Below are 20,479 nucleotides of genomic sequence, written 5' to 3'. Positions count from 1 at the left end.
CCCTCTCCCCCTCTCTCTCTCTTTCTCTCTCACACTCTCTCCCCCTCTCTCTCTCATCTCAATCTCCTTATCTCCCTGTGTATCCTACTCCCCTCCCCCATTCCTCTTTATTTATATTCTTCTCTTTGCTGATTTTACTAGCACTATTGCATCTCTCTTTCTCTCCATCTGATTTTGTATATTTCACGTTTTACTATAATCTATTATTTCGTACTACACTTCACAAAAAGTGACATTGAAGAATATGATACTTTTTTGCTAGTCTGCTACTTTATTCTCCCCGACAGATCTTAAACAACAATCTTTCCATGCCCGTCTTTGGTAGAGCCATGATGTTGTTGGTGAGCTGGATGATGGGGGAAATAGCCTGTGACACTCAAGTCACTCCACGATGCAGACTGATCGCCATCCTCCATTTGGACGACAAACACCAACGCTCTGGATAGCTGATAAAGTGAAATTGATCTCGTAGAAGGCATGCCTTCGGTCAACCGGACTGGTAACGAGTCCGGGGATGTCTGGAAACTCATGGACTTGGTAAGAGATGATAGGCGGTCCACAAGTTGTAGAATGATCCAATGTCATCACATCTATGCAAATGAGGAAATGTAGGAATAAAAAGACTTTTCTTAATCATGCGTATTCGTAAAATACTTATTTTTCTATTGTAATTGTAAATTCATTATTTTTGTTTTGTTACGTTTTCTAAACTGAATTGTACCAAAATACTTTGTTTAGCTGTTAAAGGGATGAGGCTCGACTAGCAAAACTACTATTATCTGGCCCCTTTTACCAACCAATAAACTATTCGTGTTTATGTAAACACATTGTATTACTGTATTGTTGTTGGTAAATAAATCAAATCAAATCAAATCATATACTCACGTGACACCGACAGGACTGACAACAGACCCGCCCCCAATAGCCCGAGCACAAGAAAGTTAATAAAGTCAAGAAAGATCTACTAACCTGCAGGTGGACGGAGGATGAACTCAATCGCCTTATCGATGTCACTCTGGTTGTATGACTCCTCTGCCTCGTTCATGGTACGATATTTCTTGGTTGGGCCAGGCTTTCCAAAAACTTCGAAGATCTCTTTCTCATCCCAGCATCTAGGCAAATTTGCAGTAACATTTGATGCAGAGGATTTTGTTGCGAGGACACGAGGATTAGGCGCAGTGGTATTGTGCGCAACAAGTTGGGGCTTCTGGCTTGATGACGCCACAATGGGGCCTTTTGCTTCTTGCACAAGGATTGGCATCACCTTAGAAACGATACAATACAAGGTAAGAAAACATGAAGAGCCTTTGAAAAAGTGTAAAATGACTGAGCGAGTCCGAATGTCCTCTCACAAGTACAAACAATGAAAATAAAGGGGACAAAATTAACACCATCTCAAATTTGCAGATGCATTTTCAATACCACCATCACCACCACCAGTCAAAACTCTTCTTCGGAGTATTTAGGAGGAAAAGAATCCAAGATCCAAGAATACCAAATTAGGTCAGGAGCAACTAAAATGGGAACTTGTTTTTGCACATTTTGATTTTTTGGATATTAAGAATACCAGAATGGTTTTGCCTGATGAGAGGGAGGAGGAGGGGGGGGGGGGGGGGGGAGGGGGAGGGTTCACACCTATTATTCGATTAAAATTGTATATCATTATTTTGATAAAGAATTCAAAATGATATCAATATGTCATGCAGTTACCTTGTTTTGACGCCTGAATGACGAGTATCCACTATTCATCTTCGGTCGGAATTTACATCGAAGAAACTCTTTGATCCCCCTTTTGCTTTTCTCAGGTTTTAAAACCATAATCTTGGATTGATTGCACCCCATGTTGAAAACAATTTTGATTGAAATAATTTTCAGAAGGATGATAACGCAAATGATAGCTAAATGGCTAGCAAGAGAGCTAATATTAGCTGCCAGTAAGTCACTCGAAAAAGCGATAGACTTATGTTGACATTAGAAACGCATATCTTTATACCAGCTGAAGCGCGCTAGCTACGCGCATACTCTGTGACGTAATAATGGGAGTAAATATCGACTGGCATGACGTCACATTGAAGCGCGCAAGCTACACACATTTTGTGTGACGTAATAATGGGAGGCACTGCCCTGTAGCCCTCTTAAGTCAATTTTCATGATTTCACCAACAAATAAACGGTTTTCTCTGACCGTTCATTCATTAAAAGTAACAGCAAAAGTATTCATTAACATTCATGTGGCGTTATGATGCAAATATTAAAACGATCGTGTTGTGTTGGCTCAGTCAGTAGAGCGTCCGCCTTACAACCGGAGGTCGTGGGTTCTAACACCGGCCGCGTCATACCTAAAGACGTTAAAAGACGGTAGTTGCTGCTACCTTGTTTGGCGTTCAACAATATGGGATAGAGCAACGTCGATCTGGCGCTGCTCAGTGGCTGCCGGGCTCACGATCAATTTGACAAGACGAATTTCCATTTTCGGCTTAACTTAATAAAATTTGGAGTGGACTTTAAAAAATTATTATTATTATTATTATTATTATTAATATTATTCCAACATAGTTTAAGGCACATGCACATATATATATATATATATATATATGTATCAGAACTGGAGTTGGCCGTACACAACATTTCCTACATAAAATTGGAGCTGAATCATCACCAAACTGCGCATGTGGAGAGATCCAAACTATGGACCATGTCATCGATGTTTGTCCGATCTACAAATCCCCCCACGGCGCTTCCGGACTTCGCGAGCTCGATGATGAGACAATATGTTGGCTTAATAAGGATCTTCCTATCTAGATGATGTACTCCCTGATATTCTTTGCACGAACGAACGATGCACATTGTACGTGAACATCGAAAAACTGCATTACAGATTTCCTTTTTTGTTGTTGTCTAAAGTGAGATATTCGCAATTCTAAAAGATAACTGCATAGCTTACAGTAAAATGTTGTACATTCAAGCTTTTGTGTAATATTCGTGTCCATTCTATTGATTAGCAGTAATAGTCTATGACTGTATAGTTTAATGTGAATACCACTCAGTCTACCATCTACTTCTTACTCTTTCTATTTCTCACTCTCGGCTCTTTTCTCCTCACCTTTTTATCTTTCCCCTCGTATTAGTATTCGTATTAGTATTCACATCATTCTACCCCCTCCGTTTTCTTCTCCTCGTTCTCCCTCACCCTCTTCCTCTCTCTCCCTCTCTCTATCCCCTTCTTCATCTTTACCATTGGAAGCCCATAACTAAATGTGGTGACTCGAAAGTAAATCAATTGAGTATGAGGCACTGATTTTGATGTGCCTGTGTTCTGTGGAATATTATTTTCAAAATTCAAGGGAGTGAAAATGTTGGGAGCAAAGGAGCACCACCCCCCCCCCCCGACGCAAAGTTTCCCCGCCCTTTATCCGCTTGTACACACACCAAGGTCATCATAATAATTTGATATCCTGGACATAATCATCATCAACATCTTCATAATGACTATCTTTAACGCTAAGACTGATAACACCGACAATAATTTTTGCTTCGTCGATGCAATCATAGGTCACAACCATCACAGTAATAATTTGTAAGAAAACACACACACACACACACACATTAACAACACCATATAAAGCTTCAAAAGAGCAAAGTGATAAAATTTGCAATCGAGGCGAAAATTAAACAGTATCAACACTGTTTCCAAAAATTCAAGGCACCCCAACCCCCCTCCCCCCCCCCAAAAAAAAAAATCTAAACTGTGTTATCGTATGACAGAGAATGAATTCATGGTTAATAGGTACATTTAGTTCAGTTAGTCAGATTCTCTGCTTACAACCACACGATAAACGTACTAGTAAGAATAAAACCCTTTTCAAAATAATTCACTGCAATGGTTCAATGTTTTATAGTGCTAAATCACTTACTTGACTTGTACCTAAAAATAATATGTACTATCAACAATCTAGGACTGTTAAACAAGTGCCTCTTCACGTAGGCCTACTTCGAATCATCGAGTCATCGCGTATAGAGTCCGGGGTGGTAGCGTTACCCAACCTTTTGTGAAAAATTGCCCTTTTATTCACGAAATATCAGGGGTAGAGTGTTTGAAATTAACCCTCTCATCTACAAATGGTCTGGTCCAATTCACCCGACACGTTGTGAAAACCCTAAGCCAAATCTAAGAAAGGTGGCATTATCTTCCGCATTTGTTTCACGAAAGGCCGTGTAACCCGACCACCCGACCAGACGCGATAACCCGGCGATGGTTCAAAGTAAGCCTATTCCATATACCATAAAATGGGGGTGAATAGGACAAAAATGAAAGGATTTATTTAAAGAAGATGTTTTTATTTTTCCAAGGGGCGCCGCAGAAGACACATCTAGATTCGATTATTCCTAATAACAGTACATTCTAAAAAGGATCGGGCTTATTGCTGGGAAACAAATATGTCGGTGGGTCCAGCCGTTGAGGGTGCGTGGCTCCGGACTAACATGGTTGATGAAGCACTGAAAATAAGGATACCAAATTAGAGGGGGGGGGGGGGGGGGGTTAAAGGGATTTGCAGAATTTTACTTTCACTTTGCCGTCCCCTCTTCTTCTCCTTTTCTCCTTTCTCTCCAAGTTCAGTTGGCCCCTCTGACTGTCTGTCGGTGCGCTCCCCCTCTATCTATATCTTGCATGTTCACAAATTATATGTCATTGACAACAAATATCATTTTAAAAATGTGTACAAAGAGATGAAATTTGTTAGTGAGCTCAAGAGCAATTGCTTTCACGTACAATGTCATCAAGTAGAAACATTATAGTCCCTTAGACAATTGTTACCAATTAGAAAGTAATTGACAAAATATGTAAACCAAAGAAATTCGAGGCGCCAGTTCGTAGATACAACTGCGCATGCGCAGATAAAGGTCACTATGTACAAAATTGTAAAATCCACTGAGACTAATACTGGATACATGCTCACGAAAGTTATGTAATCATTATTCATGCATGCGCCAGTGATACATTATATAAGGGAGTTTACATGATAGCACATGGTACAAATGACCCCCAAATATCCACAGATCTTACCCATGGAGAAGTTCCACTTTGAGCATTAAAATAATAACTGCCAAAGTCCTAGATGTGCTTCATGAATACCTTTTGTTTGCCCTCTTGAAAAGAATACGTCCGCCTGCATATCATAGAATGTACCGTTGGTGCATAAATGAATAATGTTACATAACATTCATGAGCGCATATCCAGTATTCAACTCTGTGGTTTTTTTTTTACCTTTTTGGTACAAATGACCTTTATCTGCCCATGCGCAGATTGTATCTGTAAACTCCCTTATTGAACACAGGTGAAAGTAATCCGTTCAAGAGGGCAAACGAAGAATCACCTCCATTACTTTAGCTGTGATTATTCTATAAGGCACAAAGTGGGATTTATCTATGTTTAAAAGTCTGTGGATATTTGGGGTCATCTAAACCATGTGCTAACTACGAACTTGTATATTGCTTCTACTCTGCTCGTTAAAAGGTTTTGACATATAACCCTGACATTAAGTTTACTTCGTCGATTAAATCATAAGCCACGATCATCAAATTGATAACTTAATACAATGAACGCTAGCTAAGGTCCATAAATAAAGGTTTTCTTGCTTTTCATCTAAAAAAATCTATTTATCAATACAATACCGTTCCACAGTAATTGTCAATCATAATTTTCATAATATAATTGCTTTTTTGTGTGACATAGCGAATCCATTTTAATATAGTGTATAACTATGATTAAAAAGAGGATAGAAAAAAACGGTTCCCTTTATTTGCACATCATAATCATTAAATGGTGTACACTACATAATTTTGTTTAAAAGTGAGAGAAACAAACGACTTTTGGATCCAAACTCATCGTGCGATCCTAAACAATGAAAGTGACAAAAATAAGGCTTTATTCTCCTTATAAAAAAACGAAAATGAATTTTAGATTGTCGTTCACGTAACATAAAATCAGGTACCAACTCCACATACATGGGAATATAACATGGATTTTCTTTTATTTAGTCCAAGAAGAAAATCAACTAAAAATGTACAATAATTTAAGAAATGAAATACATGTACGTTCGTCGTGTTCGTCATTCTAAAATATAATGACCATAGTTTAACTAGAAATTTCAATTTATCAGAGTGTCTAATGAAGGTATATATACATGTAGCATATACATGTAGAAGCATTGTTGTACTGAGATATGTTCAGTTAGTTTCAGCTGAAAGAGTGCGGGTTTGAGTCCTTGCTTGGTGCCAGGACTGCTTGGTGCAATCGTCTTTATAAAAGGTATTTTATTTATAGATGCCTTTTTAGACCCAGGTGTAATAAATGGCTACCTGGCAGGATTGATTCATTAATTAACTGCGCAATGCGTTCACACTGAATACCACCACTGATGATTCCATTCCTGAGTGATGTCTGATATTTCGAAATGGAACGTCATCATATTGTTTGGCAGTTATTTTTACTCACGAGACCAGCGTCGAAAATTCAGCTTAAAGATCACCAGATTGACCGTGATGAGGACGAGAAGCGCACCGTACACTACAAATACCGTGCCAAACGACGATGTGACGTCATAGATATAACCTGGAAGAAAGTTAGATAATTTACAATTACACGTCAGTCAAAAAATGTACATGTACATGTATCATGTTCAGAAACATTGTTTTAGTGTTCAAAATCCATTATCATGTGAGCTGAGATATATACGTAAATTCTCTGTTATGCCCACAAACTCTATTTTATACTGATGCAAAGAAATTTTCCGAAAGATGGGTACCTTTTGTCGTAGTAACTATATTTATCATTAAAGGGCTACTCTAACCCAACTAACATAGCTTTTTAAAACATAAATACACGTCTACCTAGTAATATTCCAGCCTCTGATTTTTAAGAAAATCTCTGTATTGACCAAAAGATGATAATAACCATCTATTTTTCACAATTTTCACGCTTGCTGGGCGACGACCCTCGAAAAGAGGTAATACGGCCACGTGGCCTTAACGACTCATTTGACGTCATTGCGGGCGTGTCCGATTTGTCCTACAACTAAGGATCTTACAATCTCATTGTAATTCATAAATGAAACGTACTGGGATTATCAAGTGCATATTATGTTTTCGGATCAGCCTTTGATATTTTTTTTTCTTCAAATAATATCATAGTTTTCTTTTTTAAAGACATGTAATGCCTAAATCACCCTCCTTTTCAGAGAGGCTCCTGCAGTGACGTCATAAACAGTTGCGCAATACGCAAACTGGGCTTTTTTTTCTGAGCGTTCTGATTCGTCGTTTTGTAAGGTAGATTCCAAATTATTGATGATTTCTAAGAAAAATTGTCATGTTAGAAATCTCGGTTTAAAAAATTATTCTACATGTCTTGTTTTTTCATTTTTCAGCCCGTTTTGGTAAGAGTGGCCCTTTAATATTAGTATTTTTTTTTAAAGAAAAGAAATGAAGATATGCACAAGTTGAAATTCAGTCATTAGTTAGAATTGTACTAAACAGCAGTATTTCTTACAAATGGCCAACATGTTTCACCTCAGTCCGTACATCTTGTCGAAATAAATATTAATTCCTTAATGACTGAAGTATTGCATCTAAATAGTTTTTAATCAAGAGGTATTGTAGTAGGTACATGTCATTTTCCCAAAGGTATACGTTATTCACAAAGTTTATTCATCCGAAGGTTTATTATTCCTAAGGTTCAATTCCTAAAGGTTGGTTTAATATTCCGAAAATGACAATGGTTCATGATACTGAAAATCAAAGAGGACTCATTAAAGGTTCACAATTCCGAAAGTGAAATAGATCCCTGGAATCAATTTCGGAATGTCGAATGTTACGAAACCCTTGTTATGGAATATCGTCTTTCAGAAGTACGAATCTGCGGAATTACATGTATGAGCCTTCCGAAAAACAAGTGTTCTCAAATTGAATACAGAAACATCAAAATAGGTTATTAAACACTCAAACGTAAAAGTTATCGTATCAAACACTTAAAATTACCCGATAAAGCGTCTCCTGTTATTACAGCTATCCCGACTAGTAATAGAGTTGTTGACATGGCTCTAGGAATGTTCGCTTCGTTTCGAACAGATAGCTTCATCATCGCGTGTGGAAGACAGTCTAAAATGAAGAAGGTGGTACCTTGGATGAGTGCCATTGCTGCTAGGAAAATGTAGGTGGAACTGACAGAGTCAATAAAACACGAGATTGCACTGATTGTGCAAGTGAAACAGAAGATAATGGTATTGTCACATTTAAAGTGTAGGAGGACTAGGTACAATATGCGGCCGAATATACCGCTGATGCCGGCTATAGTGGAGAGAAAGACTGCATTGGATCGTTCAATTCCCGCTTCTTCTGCGTGAGGTACGAGAAACAGCATCCAAGCGTTCATCACAAAACGTAGTAAGAATATGGCCGGAGCGATGAGGGTGTAATATGGTTCCTGGAAGAAAATGAATGATGTCAGTGTTGCCGTAAATGAATCACATGAGCACCGCCAACTTGTGCTGCTTGACGCCCTCGCCATTGTATCATTCTTGGACTTCGAGTCTTGCTCGTTCAATTCTGGCAAGGCTGTTGAAGTCTCACCTACAGCTAGTACATCAATCTCGGTTGGCTCAGCTGGTTGGACTACTATCAATGATTCTCCTTCTCCTTCGGCGGAGGGTCTCACGTTGTCTCTGTTCATATCCCTAGGTGGTCTGATGACAGCACCGCAAACCACGGCGTGGAGAGCAATGCCGCCCAGGATGAGAAATACACCGTTGTATCCATAGGCTTCAAAAGACCTCTCTGTGATGACAGGGACCAGAAAAGCGCCGCACGTCGTCCCGAAGAGGGTCAGGGTGTTTGAGAAGATGAACGACTTAGCGAAGTAGTCGTTGATGTACACCAATATCGGGAAAAACGTAAGAGCCATGCCGAAACCTAGGAAGGTTAAACGGAAATTAAGATTTATAATAGACAAGTTGTTCAAGGAAATTAACGATATTAGGCAAAGTAGTTTACGTTTGTGTATATGGACACTATATATAAATACGAGAGCCATGCAAAACCTTGGAAGAATGAATAAGAAACAAAATGAGGATTTCTATTTTATAGTTCGAGAAGATAAAAACTGTGCAACGCAGTTGTAGATGAATACCATTATCTGGGAAGGTGTGAAAGCTGTGTCAGGCATGGTAAACTAGTAAACAACTTATCATTTAAAAGCTTAGCAAATGCTCTTCAAGATGTGATGGATTTTAAATGTCGGTATTCACATAGCCTAATTCATGTACTTTTTCAAAGGCGGGTTTCCTTTTTATCAATTTGTAAGGGTACCTGAACAAAAGAATAGTTTTCTGATTATACATTAGACAACCCTGTTTTAGAACGATACAAAGTTCACGACAATTGAGACCGTTTTGTTTTAAATTTCGCACTGTGTTAAAGTCACTTTACTCTACCTGTTAAAGTCATTTGACTTTACCTGTTACAGCCAACATCATCCCGAGGATGTAGATTGATTGGGCCAAAGGAGCACAGATAATGGGCACTGCACTTAACAGTCCGCCAATCATCCCCATTGTCCGCGGCGTCATCACTTTCACCAAGAGTATGGCAATGGGAGCTACAAATTTATAAGAATGGAAAAGCGACAAAACAGTTTCGTGATTATCTATTTCAGATTAATTTTAGTTTTTTATTAAGTATTAACCCCGAGACCGTAGAAATACTGGCTGGGTTCCAGCGGGGTGTTAGTCTGATCCCGGTTTTTTTACCAGAGGAGAGGAGCTAATAGGTGACGCAGTTAGCTTTAGAAAAACTCTCATAACCCTATGACGAGAACATGACAAGGCGGGTTGGGTCGCCTTCAAATAAACCCCGTCCTGCACCGGGCAGCAGCGATGCAGTACCTATAGTTGGCGGAGGATCGAAATCTTGGACAACGGTGGCTATGGGGGAGCAGAGGGCAGGTCGGCATCAATGCTTCTGGCTTCTGTACTGCGATGGAAGGATCTGGCCGCCCACCATTATTAATTGGTCACGTTTGTCATCATGAGAGTACAAAATCAACAAATCAAGTGGGTATCGGAAGGTGGAACCCGCAGGCCAGAAGATACGTCAAGAACTACTGCGGAAGAGAAAGGTACTGCTCGTCGTACGCTTGCGGGTTATGACGGATCAGGAAGTTCTTTTATTGAAGGTCCCATGATGGGAAGGAACAGCACCCCTCTAAGGAAACCAATCAATGTAGCCACGTGGAACGTGCGTGGTATGTCAGATGGGAAGGTGGAAATGGTGGAGAAGGAGATGGCTATAAATGATATTGAAGTTTTGGGAATATCTGAATCATGGTGGCTTGGACAAGGCAGATTTACATCAGACGAAGGAAATACAATCATCTTTTTAGGGAAAGAGAGTGGAAGGAAGCGAAGGGGTGTGGGATTCATCATAGAGAAGGCTACAGCTAAATGTGTCTTGGGATACAACCCGATCAACGAGAGGATTATGACTGTGAGATTACAATGGGCATCCTATGAATATCTCCATAATTCTGGTATATGCACCAACAGCAGATGCACCGGAGGAAGAAATCACTGATTTCTATGAGATGGTATAAGATGTCGTAGACAGCATTCCTAAGAAGGATTTCCTCATGATATTGGGTGATTGGAATGCCAAGATTGGTAAAACGAGGGAAAATCTGAGTTCATTGGCAATTATGGTCTTGGCATCAGAAATGAAAGAGGAGATCGACTGGAAGAATTTTGTGTAGCAAACAACTTCATCATTGGTAACACATGGTTTGAGCATCATCCCAGAAGACTGTGGACGTGGATGAGTCCGGGAGACAGAGCCAGAAACCAGATAGACTACGTCATGTTTAAGAAGAGGTGGCGAACTTCACTACAGAACGTCAAGACAAGACCAGGTGCTGACTGTGGCAGCGATCATCAGCTGCTTGTGGCTAAACTGAGACTAAGACTGAAAGCTAAGAAATGTGATTCAGCTCCCACAAGGTATGATGTGGAAAATATCCCTTCTCAATTCTCAGTGGAAGTGAAGAACAATTTTGAGCTGCTGTTGAGAAACGATGAAGCAGAGCAAACACCAAATGAGCTGTGGGAAAACATGAAAGAAACAGTTGAAAATGCAGCAAAGAATCATATCCCAAAGAAAAGGAAGCTGAAACAACCATGGATCTCAAATCAGACTTTTGACATTGCTGATGACAGGAAGAGGGCAAAAGCAAAACGCAACAGAAGAGAATGGACGAGACTCAATAAGGCGGTTACAAGTAGTGTGAAGGAGGACAAAAGGAAATACATCGAGGGGAAGTGTAAAGACCTAGAGCGTCACAAGAACAACTCTAAGGCAGCATTTGCAATTGTGAAAGAAATCAGAAAGAAGAGAATCCCGAGACTGGATGTAATTAATGATGAAAATGGCAAAACACTGACGGAGAATGAAGACATCAAAGACAGATGGGTGCAGTATAGTACCAAGCTGTTTGCTGCACAGGAACAAGTTGACACTAAGTGGGAGGAAAGTGATGAAATGGAGCCCCGTCCCCTCCATTAAGATCAGAAGTGGAGCTTGCAATGAAACAGCTGAAGGATGGCACACTATGAATATGACAGACAAACAAAGCGGACAAAATATACAGTTCCTCAGGTAGACAAAGGAACATTTTTTCACTGCTATTATGTAAAAAGGTGAATATGCATGTGACACCTGTTCAAAACATTTTTACATAATAGCAGTGAAGGGATGTTCCTTTGTCTACCTGAGGAACTGTATATTTTGTCCGCTTTCTTTGTCAGCCATGTTCATAGTGGCAAGTCCCCTGGCTTTGAAAACTTGACTTCCGAGATGTGGAAGGCTACAGGTGAAGAAGGTAGAGACCTGATGTGGCGTCTCTGTTGCAATATCTGGAATAGTAGGGAGTGGCCCAAGGACTGGTGTAGAGCTGTTTTTATATCATTGCCAAAGAAGGGAGATCTGAAAGAATGTGCAAATCACCGAACGATCAGCTTGATTTGTCATCCAATCAAAATACTTCTGAAGGTGATTAGCAGAAGAATGAAAATCAAACTGCAAGCCGAGATGTCAGATGAGCAAGCAGGGTTCCGTGAAGGAAGAGGGACAAGAGAACAGATTGTCAACATTCGAAACATATTAGAGAAATGCAGAGAACACAAACACCCCCTCTATTTGCGCTTTATAGACTATAGCAAAGCATTTGACTGTGTGAGCCACTCTCATTTGTGGAATACAATGGCAAAGATGGGGTTCCCAAGTCACATCATCGAACTGATCAAAAACCTCTTTCGTGACCAAGAAGCAACAGTGAGAACCAGTAACGGCAATACTGAGTGGTTTGGAATTGGTAGGGGAGTACGTCAAGGCTGTATACTGTCTCCTAACCTTTTTAGTATTTACTCTGAGGACATTATGAGAAATGCTCTGGAAGGATTTAAGGGGAGAGTTAAGTTTGGAGGTAAAAAGATCACGAACCTAAGGTATGCTGATGACACCACTCTCGTTTGCAGCAGCAGAGAGGAGCTGATTGATTTATTGAATCGCATCGAACAGGCAAGTGAAGAAAACGACCTTCTAAACACCAAAAAGTCAAAAATAATGGTTGTCGATAGAGATTATGATAACACTGAATTCACCGTAGCTGGAAAAAGATTGAAGTAGTAAATCGGTTTGAGTACTTGGGCTCAATTATCGCCAACAAAGGAGAGAGCACCACAGAGATAAGAAGAAGGATGGCAATGGCAAGATCAACAGTACAGAATATGTCCCACATCTGGAAGAGCCGAGGCCTATCTGTCAGTCTGAAGGTTCGTCTGCTTCAAGCAACTTCTTTCTCTATTGCTACTTACGGAAGTGAGTCCTGGGCCATGACAAAGAATGACAGAAAGAGAGGTGATGCCTTTGAAATGTGGTGCTATAGGAGGCTGTTGCAGGTGTCATGGATAGATAAAAAGACAAATGTGTGGGTCCTGGACAAGATTGGAACAGGCTTGACCATCAGAAGGGGAATCATGGAAAGAAAACTTAACTCTTTTGGGCACATTGTTAGGAGATCTGAAGTTATTGATAAGCAAATACTGCAAGGAGCAGTCGAAGGAAAACGGGGTAGAGGTCGTCCACCAATATCTTGGACTGATGATAACAAGAAAGTGTCTGGACAAGGAATGAAAGGTGCAACACAAATGACAGGTGAAAGAGTTGCATGGCGTGCTCTCGTGAAGGCCACAGCAGCGCTTTACAGCGCCACCTGAAGTTGATGGTGATGATTAAGTATTATCTACTCAAAATACGTTCTACATGCTCAAGCTAGAATTAATGTGCAGACTGAGTCAGTTTGATGCGAGTCGTGTTTTAAAGCTATTATGAAAAGTGTCAAGTGTTATTTTCGCATACGGAAAACAGGAGAAACAAAAACAAACAAACAAAAATAAAGCATATCAAACGAATCAAGTAAAAAAAAAAAAAATAGGGAACCCCCCCCCCTAAACAAAAAAGGAACCGTTGTCGAAAATGACAAAGTATAAGTTAAAGGGAGTGTAGCTTGGCAAATACTGGTTAACGACATCTGCGTCTTCTTTTGGACAAATGCACGTAAACAAATGGACTTGAATAGCGGTGGTCACCGACCTAATCTGTACATGGTCATCGTGCGCTAGCGTTCGCGAAACAGACCGAAGTTCTCCTCGAGCTTCGGTTTCGCGTAGGTTGCACGTTCGTTTTTGCTGCGGCCGCGTCCTCCTTAATCGATTGGCCACGAGACAGGCCACGTGAAAGACACGTAGTCTCGTCAGGCTACACTCCCTTTAATAATCAAAGCTGATAGAAAAGAGTTGATGATTAATTTTGTATAGACAAACTTCTGTATCGAGAAAAAAATATTCTCACCAACTACTTGACCTTACATGGCAATGTATATCACCTTTAGATTAACAATACTATGAGTAAAAGGGTTCTAGGAGACCTACCCGCTGAACATCCATCCCCGTATAACCATCCCCAGTCAACTACCCCTACGTGTCTACGCCAAAATTACGCGAATGCGTCCATCTCGCGTACCCATTTACGTCCCTCAGCGTACGGTTACGTAGGCGTAGTCGGTACGCAACACTACGCAACTCTACGCAAAGCCCGGTGTGAAAGCCCCTTAAGACTGGATCGGTGGAAGGTCGTTTTTAAGTTAATCGAGGCAAGTTGGTCCGATATAAGCCCCCTTTCACACCTGGCCAGCTTGATTTGTCATGCAAGCAAAATACTTCTGAAGGTGATTAGCAGAAGAATGAAAATCAAACTGCAAGCCGAAATCTCAGAGGAGCAAGCAGGGTTCCGTGAAGGAAGAGGGACAAGAGAACAGATTGTCAACATTCGAAACATATTAAAGAAATGCAGAGAACCCAAACACCCCCTCTATTTGTGCTTTATAGACTATAGCAAAGCATTTGACTGTGTGAGCCACTCTCATTTGTGGAATACAATGACAAAGATGGGGTTCCCAAGTCACATCATCGAACTGATCAAAAACCTCTTTCGTGACCAAGAAGCAACAGTGAGAACCAGTAACGGCAATACTGAGTGGTTTGGAATTGGTAGGGGAGTACGTCAAGGCTGTATACTGTCTCCTAACCTTTTTAATATTTACTCTGAGGACATTATGAGAAATGCTCTGGAAGGATTTAAGGGGGGAGTTCAGTTTGGAGGTAAAAAGATCACGAACCTAAGGTATGCTGATGACACCACTCTCGTTTGCAGCAGCAGAGAGGAGCTGATTGATTTATTGAATCGCATTAAACAGGCAAGTGAAGAGAAAGACCTTCTTATAAACACCAAAAAGACAAAAATAATGGTTGTCGATAGAGATTATGATAACACTGACTTCACCGTAGCTGGAAAAAGATTGAAGTAGTAAATCGGTTTGAGTACTTGGGCTCAATTATCACTAACAAAGGAGAGAGCACCACAGAGATAAGAAGAAGGATGGCAACGGCAAGATCAACAGTACAGAATATGTCCCACATCTGGAAGAGCCGAGGCCTATCTGTCAGTCTGAAGGTTCGTCTTCTTCAAGCAACTTCTTTCTCTATTGCTACTTACGGAAGTGAGTCCTGGGCCATGACAAAGAATGATAGTAAGAGAGTTGATACCTTTGAAATGTAGTGCTACAGGGGGCTGTTGCATGTGTCATGGATAGATAAAAAGACAAATGTGTGGGTCCTGGACAAGATTTGAACAGGCTTGACCATCAGAAGGGGAATCATGGAAAGAAAACCTAACTATTTTGGGCACATTGTTAAGGAGATCTAAAGTTATTGAGAAGCAAATACTGCAAGGAGCAGTCGAAGGAAAACGGGGTAGAGGTCGTCCACCAATATCTTGGACTGATGATAACAAGAAAGTGTCTGGACAAGGAATGAAAGGTGCAACACAAATGGCAGGTGAAAGAGTTGCATGGCGTGCTCTCGTGAAGGCCACAGCAGCGCTTTACAGCGCCACCTGAAGTTGATGATGATGATTAAGTATTATCTACTAAAAATACATTCTACATGCTCAAGCTAGAAATAATGTGCAGACTGAGTCAGTTTGATGCGAGTCGTGTTTTAAAGCTATTATGAAAAGTGTCAAGTGTTATTTTCGCATACGGAAAACAGGAGAAACAAAAAACAAACAAACAAAAATAAAGCATATCAAACGAATCAAGTCAAAACAAAATAGAGACCCCCCCCCCCTAAGCAAAAAAGGAACCGTAAGTCGCCATTTAGTAATTAATAACATAACAAGCTAAAACTCGTATAAGACTTGAGTTTGCACATTAAACCAATTTTTACAGGGTGTTCTCATATAAATATGATAATGTTTCTCCGAATAATCTTCTCAACGTAATGTTCTGAATTAATGCAGATCACAACAGAGTCATGATGTGGAAGTTGTCGAAAATGACAAGGTATAAGTTAAAGGGAGTGTAGCTTGGCAAATACTGGTTAACGACATCTGCGTCTTCTTTTGGACAAATGCACGTAAACAAATGGACTTGAATAGCGGTGGTCACCGACCTAATCTGTACATGGTCATCGTGCGCTAGCGTTCGCGAAACAGACCGAAGTTCTCCTCGAGCTTCGGTTTCGCGTAGGTTGCACGTTCGTTTTTGCTGCGGCCGCGTCCTCCTTAATCGATTGGCCACGAGACAGGCCACGTGAAAGACACGTAGTCTCGTCAGGCTACACTCCCTTTAATAATCAAAGCTGATAGAAAAGAGTTGATGATTAATTTTGTATAGACAAACTTCTGTATCGAGAAAAAAATATTCTCACCAACTACTTGACCTTACATGGCAATGTATATCACCTTTAGATTAACAATACTATGAGTAAAAGGGTTCTAGGAGACCTACCCGCTGAACATCCATCCCCGTATAACCATCCCCAGTCAACTACCCCTACGTGTCTACGCCAAAATTACGCGAATGCGTCCATCTCGCGTACCCATTTACGTCCCTCAGCGTACGGTTACGTAGGCGTAGTCGGTACGCAACACTACGCAACTCTACGCAAAGCCCGGTGTGAAAGCCCCTTAAGACTGGATCGGTGGAAGGTCGTTTTTAAGTTAATCGAGGCAAGTTGGTCCGATATAAGCCCCCTTTCACACCTGGCCAGCTTGATTTGTCATGCAAGCAAAATACTTCTGAAGGTGATTAGCAGAAGAATGAAAATCAAACTGCAAGCCGAAATCTCAGAGGAGCAAGCAGGGTTCCGTGAAGGAAGAGGGACAAGAGAACAGATTGTCAACATTCGAAACATATTAAAGAAATGCAGAGAACCCAAACACCCCCTCTATTTGTGCTTTATAGACTATAGCAAAGCATTTGACTGTGTGAGCCACTCTCATTTGTGGAATACAATGACAAAGATGGGGTTCCCAAGTCACATCATCGAACTGATCAAAAACCTCTTTCGTGACCAAGAAGCAACAGTGAGAACCAGTAACGGCAATACTGAGTGGTTTGGAATTGGTAGGGGAGTACGTCAAGGCTGTATACTGTCTCCTAACCTTTTTAATATTTACTCTGAGGACATTATGAGAAATGCTCTGGAAGGATTTAAGGGGGGAGTTCAGTTTGGAGGTAAAAAGATCACGAACCTAAGGTATGCTGATGACACCACTCTCGTTTGCAGCAGCAGAGAGGAGCTGATTGATTTATTGAATCGCATTAAACAGGCAAGTGAAGAGAAAGACCTTCTTATAAACACCAAAAAGACAAAAATAATGGTTGTCGATAGAGATTATGATAACACTGACTTCACCGTAGCTGGAAAAAGATTGAAGTAGTAAATCGGTTTGAGTACTTGGGCTCAATTATCACTAACAAAGGAGAGAGCACCACAGAGATAAGAAGAAGGATGGCAACGGCAAGATCAACAGTACAGAATATGTCCCACATCTGGAAGAGCCGAGGCCTATCTGTCAGTCTGAAGGTTCGTCTTCTTCAAGCAACTTCTTTCTCTATTGCTACTTACGGAAGTGAGTCCTGGGCCATGACAAAGAATGATAGTAAGAGAGTTGATACCTTTGAAATGTAGTGCTACAGGGGGCTGTTGCATGTGTCATGGATAGATAAAAAGACAAATGTGTGGGTCCTGGACAAGATTTGAACAGGCTTGACCATCAGAAGGGGAATCATGGAAAGAAAACCTAACTATTTTGGGCACATTGTTAAGGAGATCTAAAGTTATTGAGAAGCAAATACTGCAAGGAGCAGTCGAAGGAAAACGGGGTAGAGGTCGTCCACCAATATCTTGGACTGATGATAACAAGAAAGTGTCTGGACAAGGAATGAAAGGTGCAACACAAATGGCAGGTGAAAGAGTTGCATGGCGTGCTCTCGTGAAGGCCACAGCAGCGCTTTACAGCGCCACCTGAAGTTGATGATGATGATTAAGTATTATCTACTAAAAATACATTCTACATGCTCAAGCTAGAAATAATGTGCAGACTGAGTCAGTTTGATGCGAGTCGTGTTTTAAAGCTATTATGAAAAGTGTCAAGTGTTATTTTCGCATACGGAAAACAGGAGAAACAAAAAACAAACAAACAAAAATAAAGCATATCAAACGAATCAAGTCAAAACAAAATAGAGACCCCCCCCCCCCCCCTAAGCAAAAAAGGAACCGTAAGTCGCCATTTAGTAATTAATAACATAACAAGCTAAAACTCGTATAAGACTTGAGTTTGCACATTAAACCAATTTTTACAGGGTGTTCTCATATAAATATGATAATGTTTCTCCGAATAATCTTCTCAACGTAATGTTCTGAATTAATGCAGATCACAACAGAGTCATGATGTGGAAGTTGTCGAAAATGACAAGGTATAAGTTAAAGGGAGTGTAGCTTGGCAAATACTGGTTAACGACATCTGCGTCTTCTTTGGACAAATGCACGTAAACAAATGGACTTGAATAGCGGTGGTCACCGACCTAATCTGTACATGGTCATCGTGCGCTAGCGTTCGCGAAACAGACCGAAGTTCTCCTCAAGCTTCGGTTTCGCGTAGGTTGCACGTTCGTTTTTGCTGCGGCCGCGTCCTCCTTAATCGATTGGCCACGAGACAGGCCACGTGAAAGACACATAGTCTCGTCAGGCTACACTCCCTTTAATAATCAAAGCTGATAGAAAAGAGTTGATGATTAATTTTTTATAGAAAAACTTCTGTATCGAGAAAAAAAATATTCTCACCAACTACTTGACCTTACATGGCAATGTATATCACCTTTAGATTAACAATACTATGAGTAAAAGGGTTCTAGGAGACCTACCCGCTGAACATCCATCCCCGTATAACCATCCCCAGTCAACTACCCCTACGTGTCTACGCCGAAATTATGCGAATGCGTCCATCTCGCGTACCCATTTACGTCCCTCAGCGTACGGTTACGTAGGCCGGCGTAGGGTTGCGTACGCTCGGCGTAGTCGGTACGCAACACTACGCAACTCTACGCAAAGCCCGGTGTGAAAGCCCCTTAAGACTGGATCGGTGGAAGGTCGTGTTTAAGTTAATCGAGGCAAGTTGGTCCGATATAAGCCCCCTTTCACACCGGGCCATGCCTAGTGTTGCGTAGTGTTGCGTACCGACTTCGCCGAGCGTACGCTGCCTTACGCTGGCCTACGTAATTATACGATGAGAGACGCAAAGGGGTACGCGAGATTGACGCAACAAATTATTAAACATGTTACATTTTTGGCGTACTTTCGGTGTAGACATTAGAGGCAGAAAATACGCTTTTTGTACGCGTGGGAAAGAAGCATCCATAAATTTGAATTCATTTACTTGATAAACGACTCCGCATAGTACGTCACATTATCAAGAAAATGGCGATGTCAATGTCGTGCTGAGAAACTGTACATTATTCTTGCTTTATACCTCTCTCATACACTTTGGTTGGGAATCTTGTAGATTTATGGGCAATAATATAATAAATCTCTCAGAATAAGTAAAGTTATTTCTTGGGATTCGGTTTCCTTTAATATCCAACAACCTTTTACAACATTCCATGTCTCGAGAACCTGCTGTGCCCCCTTGGGTACTACGTCTTTGAGAAGTGCCACGTTACAAACAATTTCATTCACCTTTTATGAATAATTGCAATTTCAATAGTCATAATGCAAATTGCATACATCGATTGTTGTTAGGTAAGACAAACACTATGGCTTGTTTTACCTAACAACATATAATTCAGTATGTAGTTTAAATTGTAATACAATTATTCGTAACAGGTGAATAAAAGAATTTGTAATATGGTACCAAAGATTTAGGAATTAAATTTAATTGCATTACGAAAATGGTTTTTTTTTAGATGTCGGTAGACTTACCGGTAAAGCACATCATCGTGCTGGGTAGACTCAAAACTAAGGCAACGGTCCCGAAGTCACTGTCGTACCGGACGACGATATCGGGGATGAGGACTCCAAAAGACTTGGCGATCCCGCCATCAACGAAGAGAAGCACAAATTTACTCAGAAGGATAACGTATTTCCAGGGGTCGGTAGAATCTTCCAGCATAGTTTCGGCCATTTTTGGATGGAGGGGTATAATCCATGTACTATAAAGTCATATCTTTCACGATCGAGGTTCTCAGCCTTGTCTTTTGTTGCTGGTATCTCTTTGCTTGGTCTATTGACCTCGCTTACTCGTCTACTAAAATAGATAAGCAGGTGAAAGGCCTATATACAATAATATCATCCCCTCTCCCCCCCCCCCCCCGCCTATACTATGACTGTATTATTTGTGAGAAGAAATACAACATGGATACATTGTTTGCCATTTTCTCAACATTTATTCCACTGGGGATAGAATTTCCCCCTTTCAAACCGTCCAACAATTAATGTCACAATCAAATAACAGAAATGCAATGAAATTAAAAAGGGGC

At 40.7% G+C, this 20,479-nt stretch overlaps 1 protein-coding gene across 1 annotated transcript; it reads right to left on the bottom strand.

Annotated features, from left to right (window-relative positions):
- Nucleotides 1-5,242: 5,242 nt before the first annotated feature.
- LOC100888767 (monocarboxylate transporter 12-B-like) lies at nt 5,243-20,211 on the bottom strand. Its single transcript, XM_030976190.1, has 4 exons — nt 19,923-20,211; nt 9,509-9,649; nt 8,035-8,964; nt 5,243-6,613 (listed from the first exon to the last, which is right to left on the bottom strand). The coding sequence occupies exons 1-4, from the start codon at nt 20,122-20,124 to the stop codon at nt 6,489-6,491; spliced, it is 1,398 nt and encodes a 465-aa protein (XP_030832050.1). The 5' UTR covers nt 20,125-20,211; the 3' UTR covers nt 5,243-6,488.
- Between the last annotated feature and the right edge of the window lie 268 nt (nt 20,212-20,479).

Source organism: Strongylocentrotus purpuratus, unplaced genomic scaffold, assembly GCF_000002235.5.
Source record: "Strongylocentrotus purpuratus isolate Spur 01 unplaced genomic scaffold, Spur_5.0 spur5_scaffold_8, whole genome shotgun sequence".
Classification (NCBI taxonomy): domain Eukaryota; kingdom Metazoa; phylum Echinodermata; class Echinoidea; order Camarodonta; family Strongylocentrotidae; genus Strongylocentrotus; species Strongylocentrotus purpuratus.
This window is presented reverse-complemented; position numbering and strand designations above follow the sequence as displayed.

Coding starts and splice junctions, on each gene's coding strand:
- LOC100888767 (XM_030976190.1), bottom strand. CDS start 20,124: ATGGCCGAAACTATGCTGGAAGATTCTACCGACCCCTGGAAATACGTT. Junction 9,650..19,922: donor CACGATGATGTGCTTTACCG/GTAAGTCTACCG, acceptor ATAAATTTGTAG/CTCCCATTGCCATACTCTTG. Junction 8,965..9,508: donor GATGATGTTGGCTGTAACAG/GTAAAGTCAAAT, acceptor TAACCTTCCTAG/GTTTCGGCATGGCTCTTACG.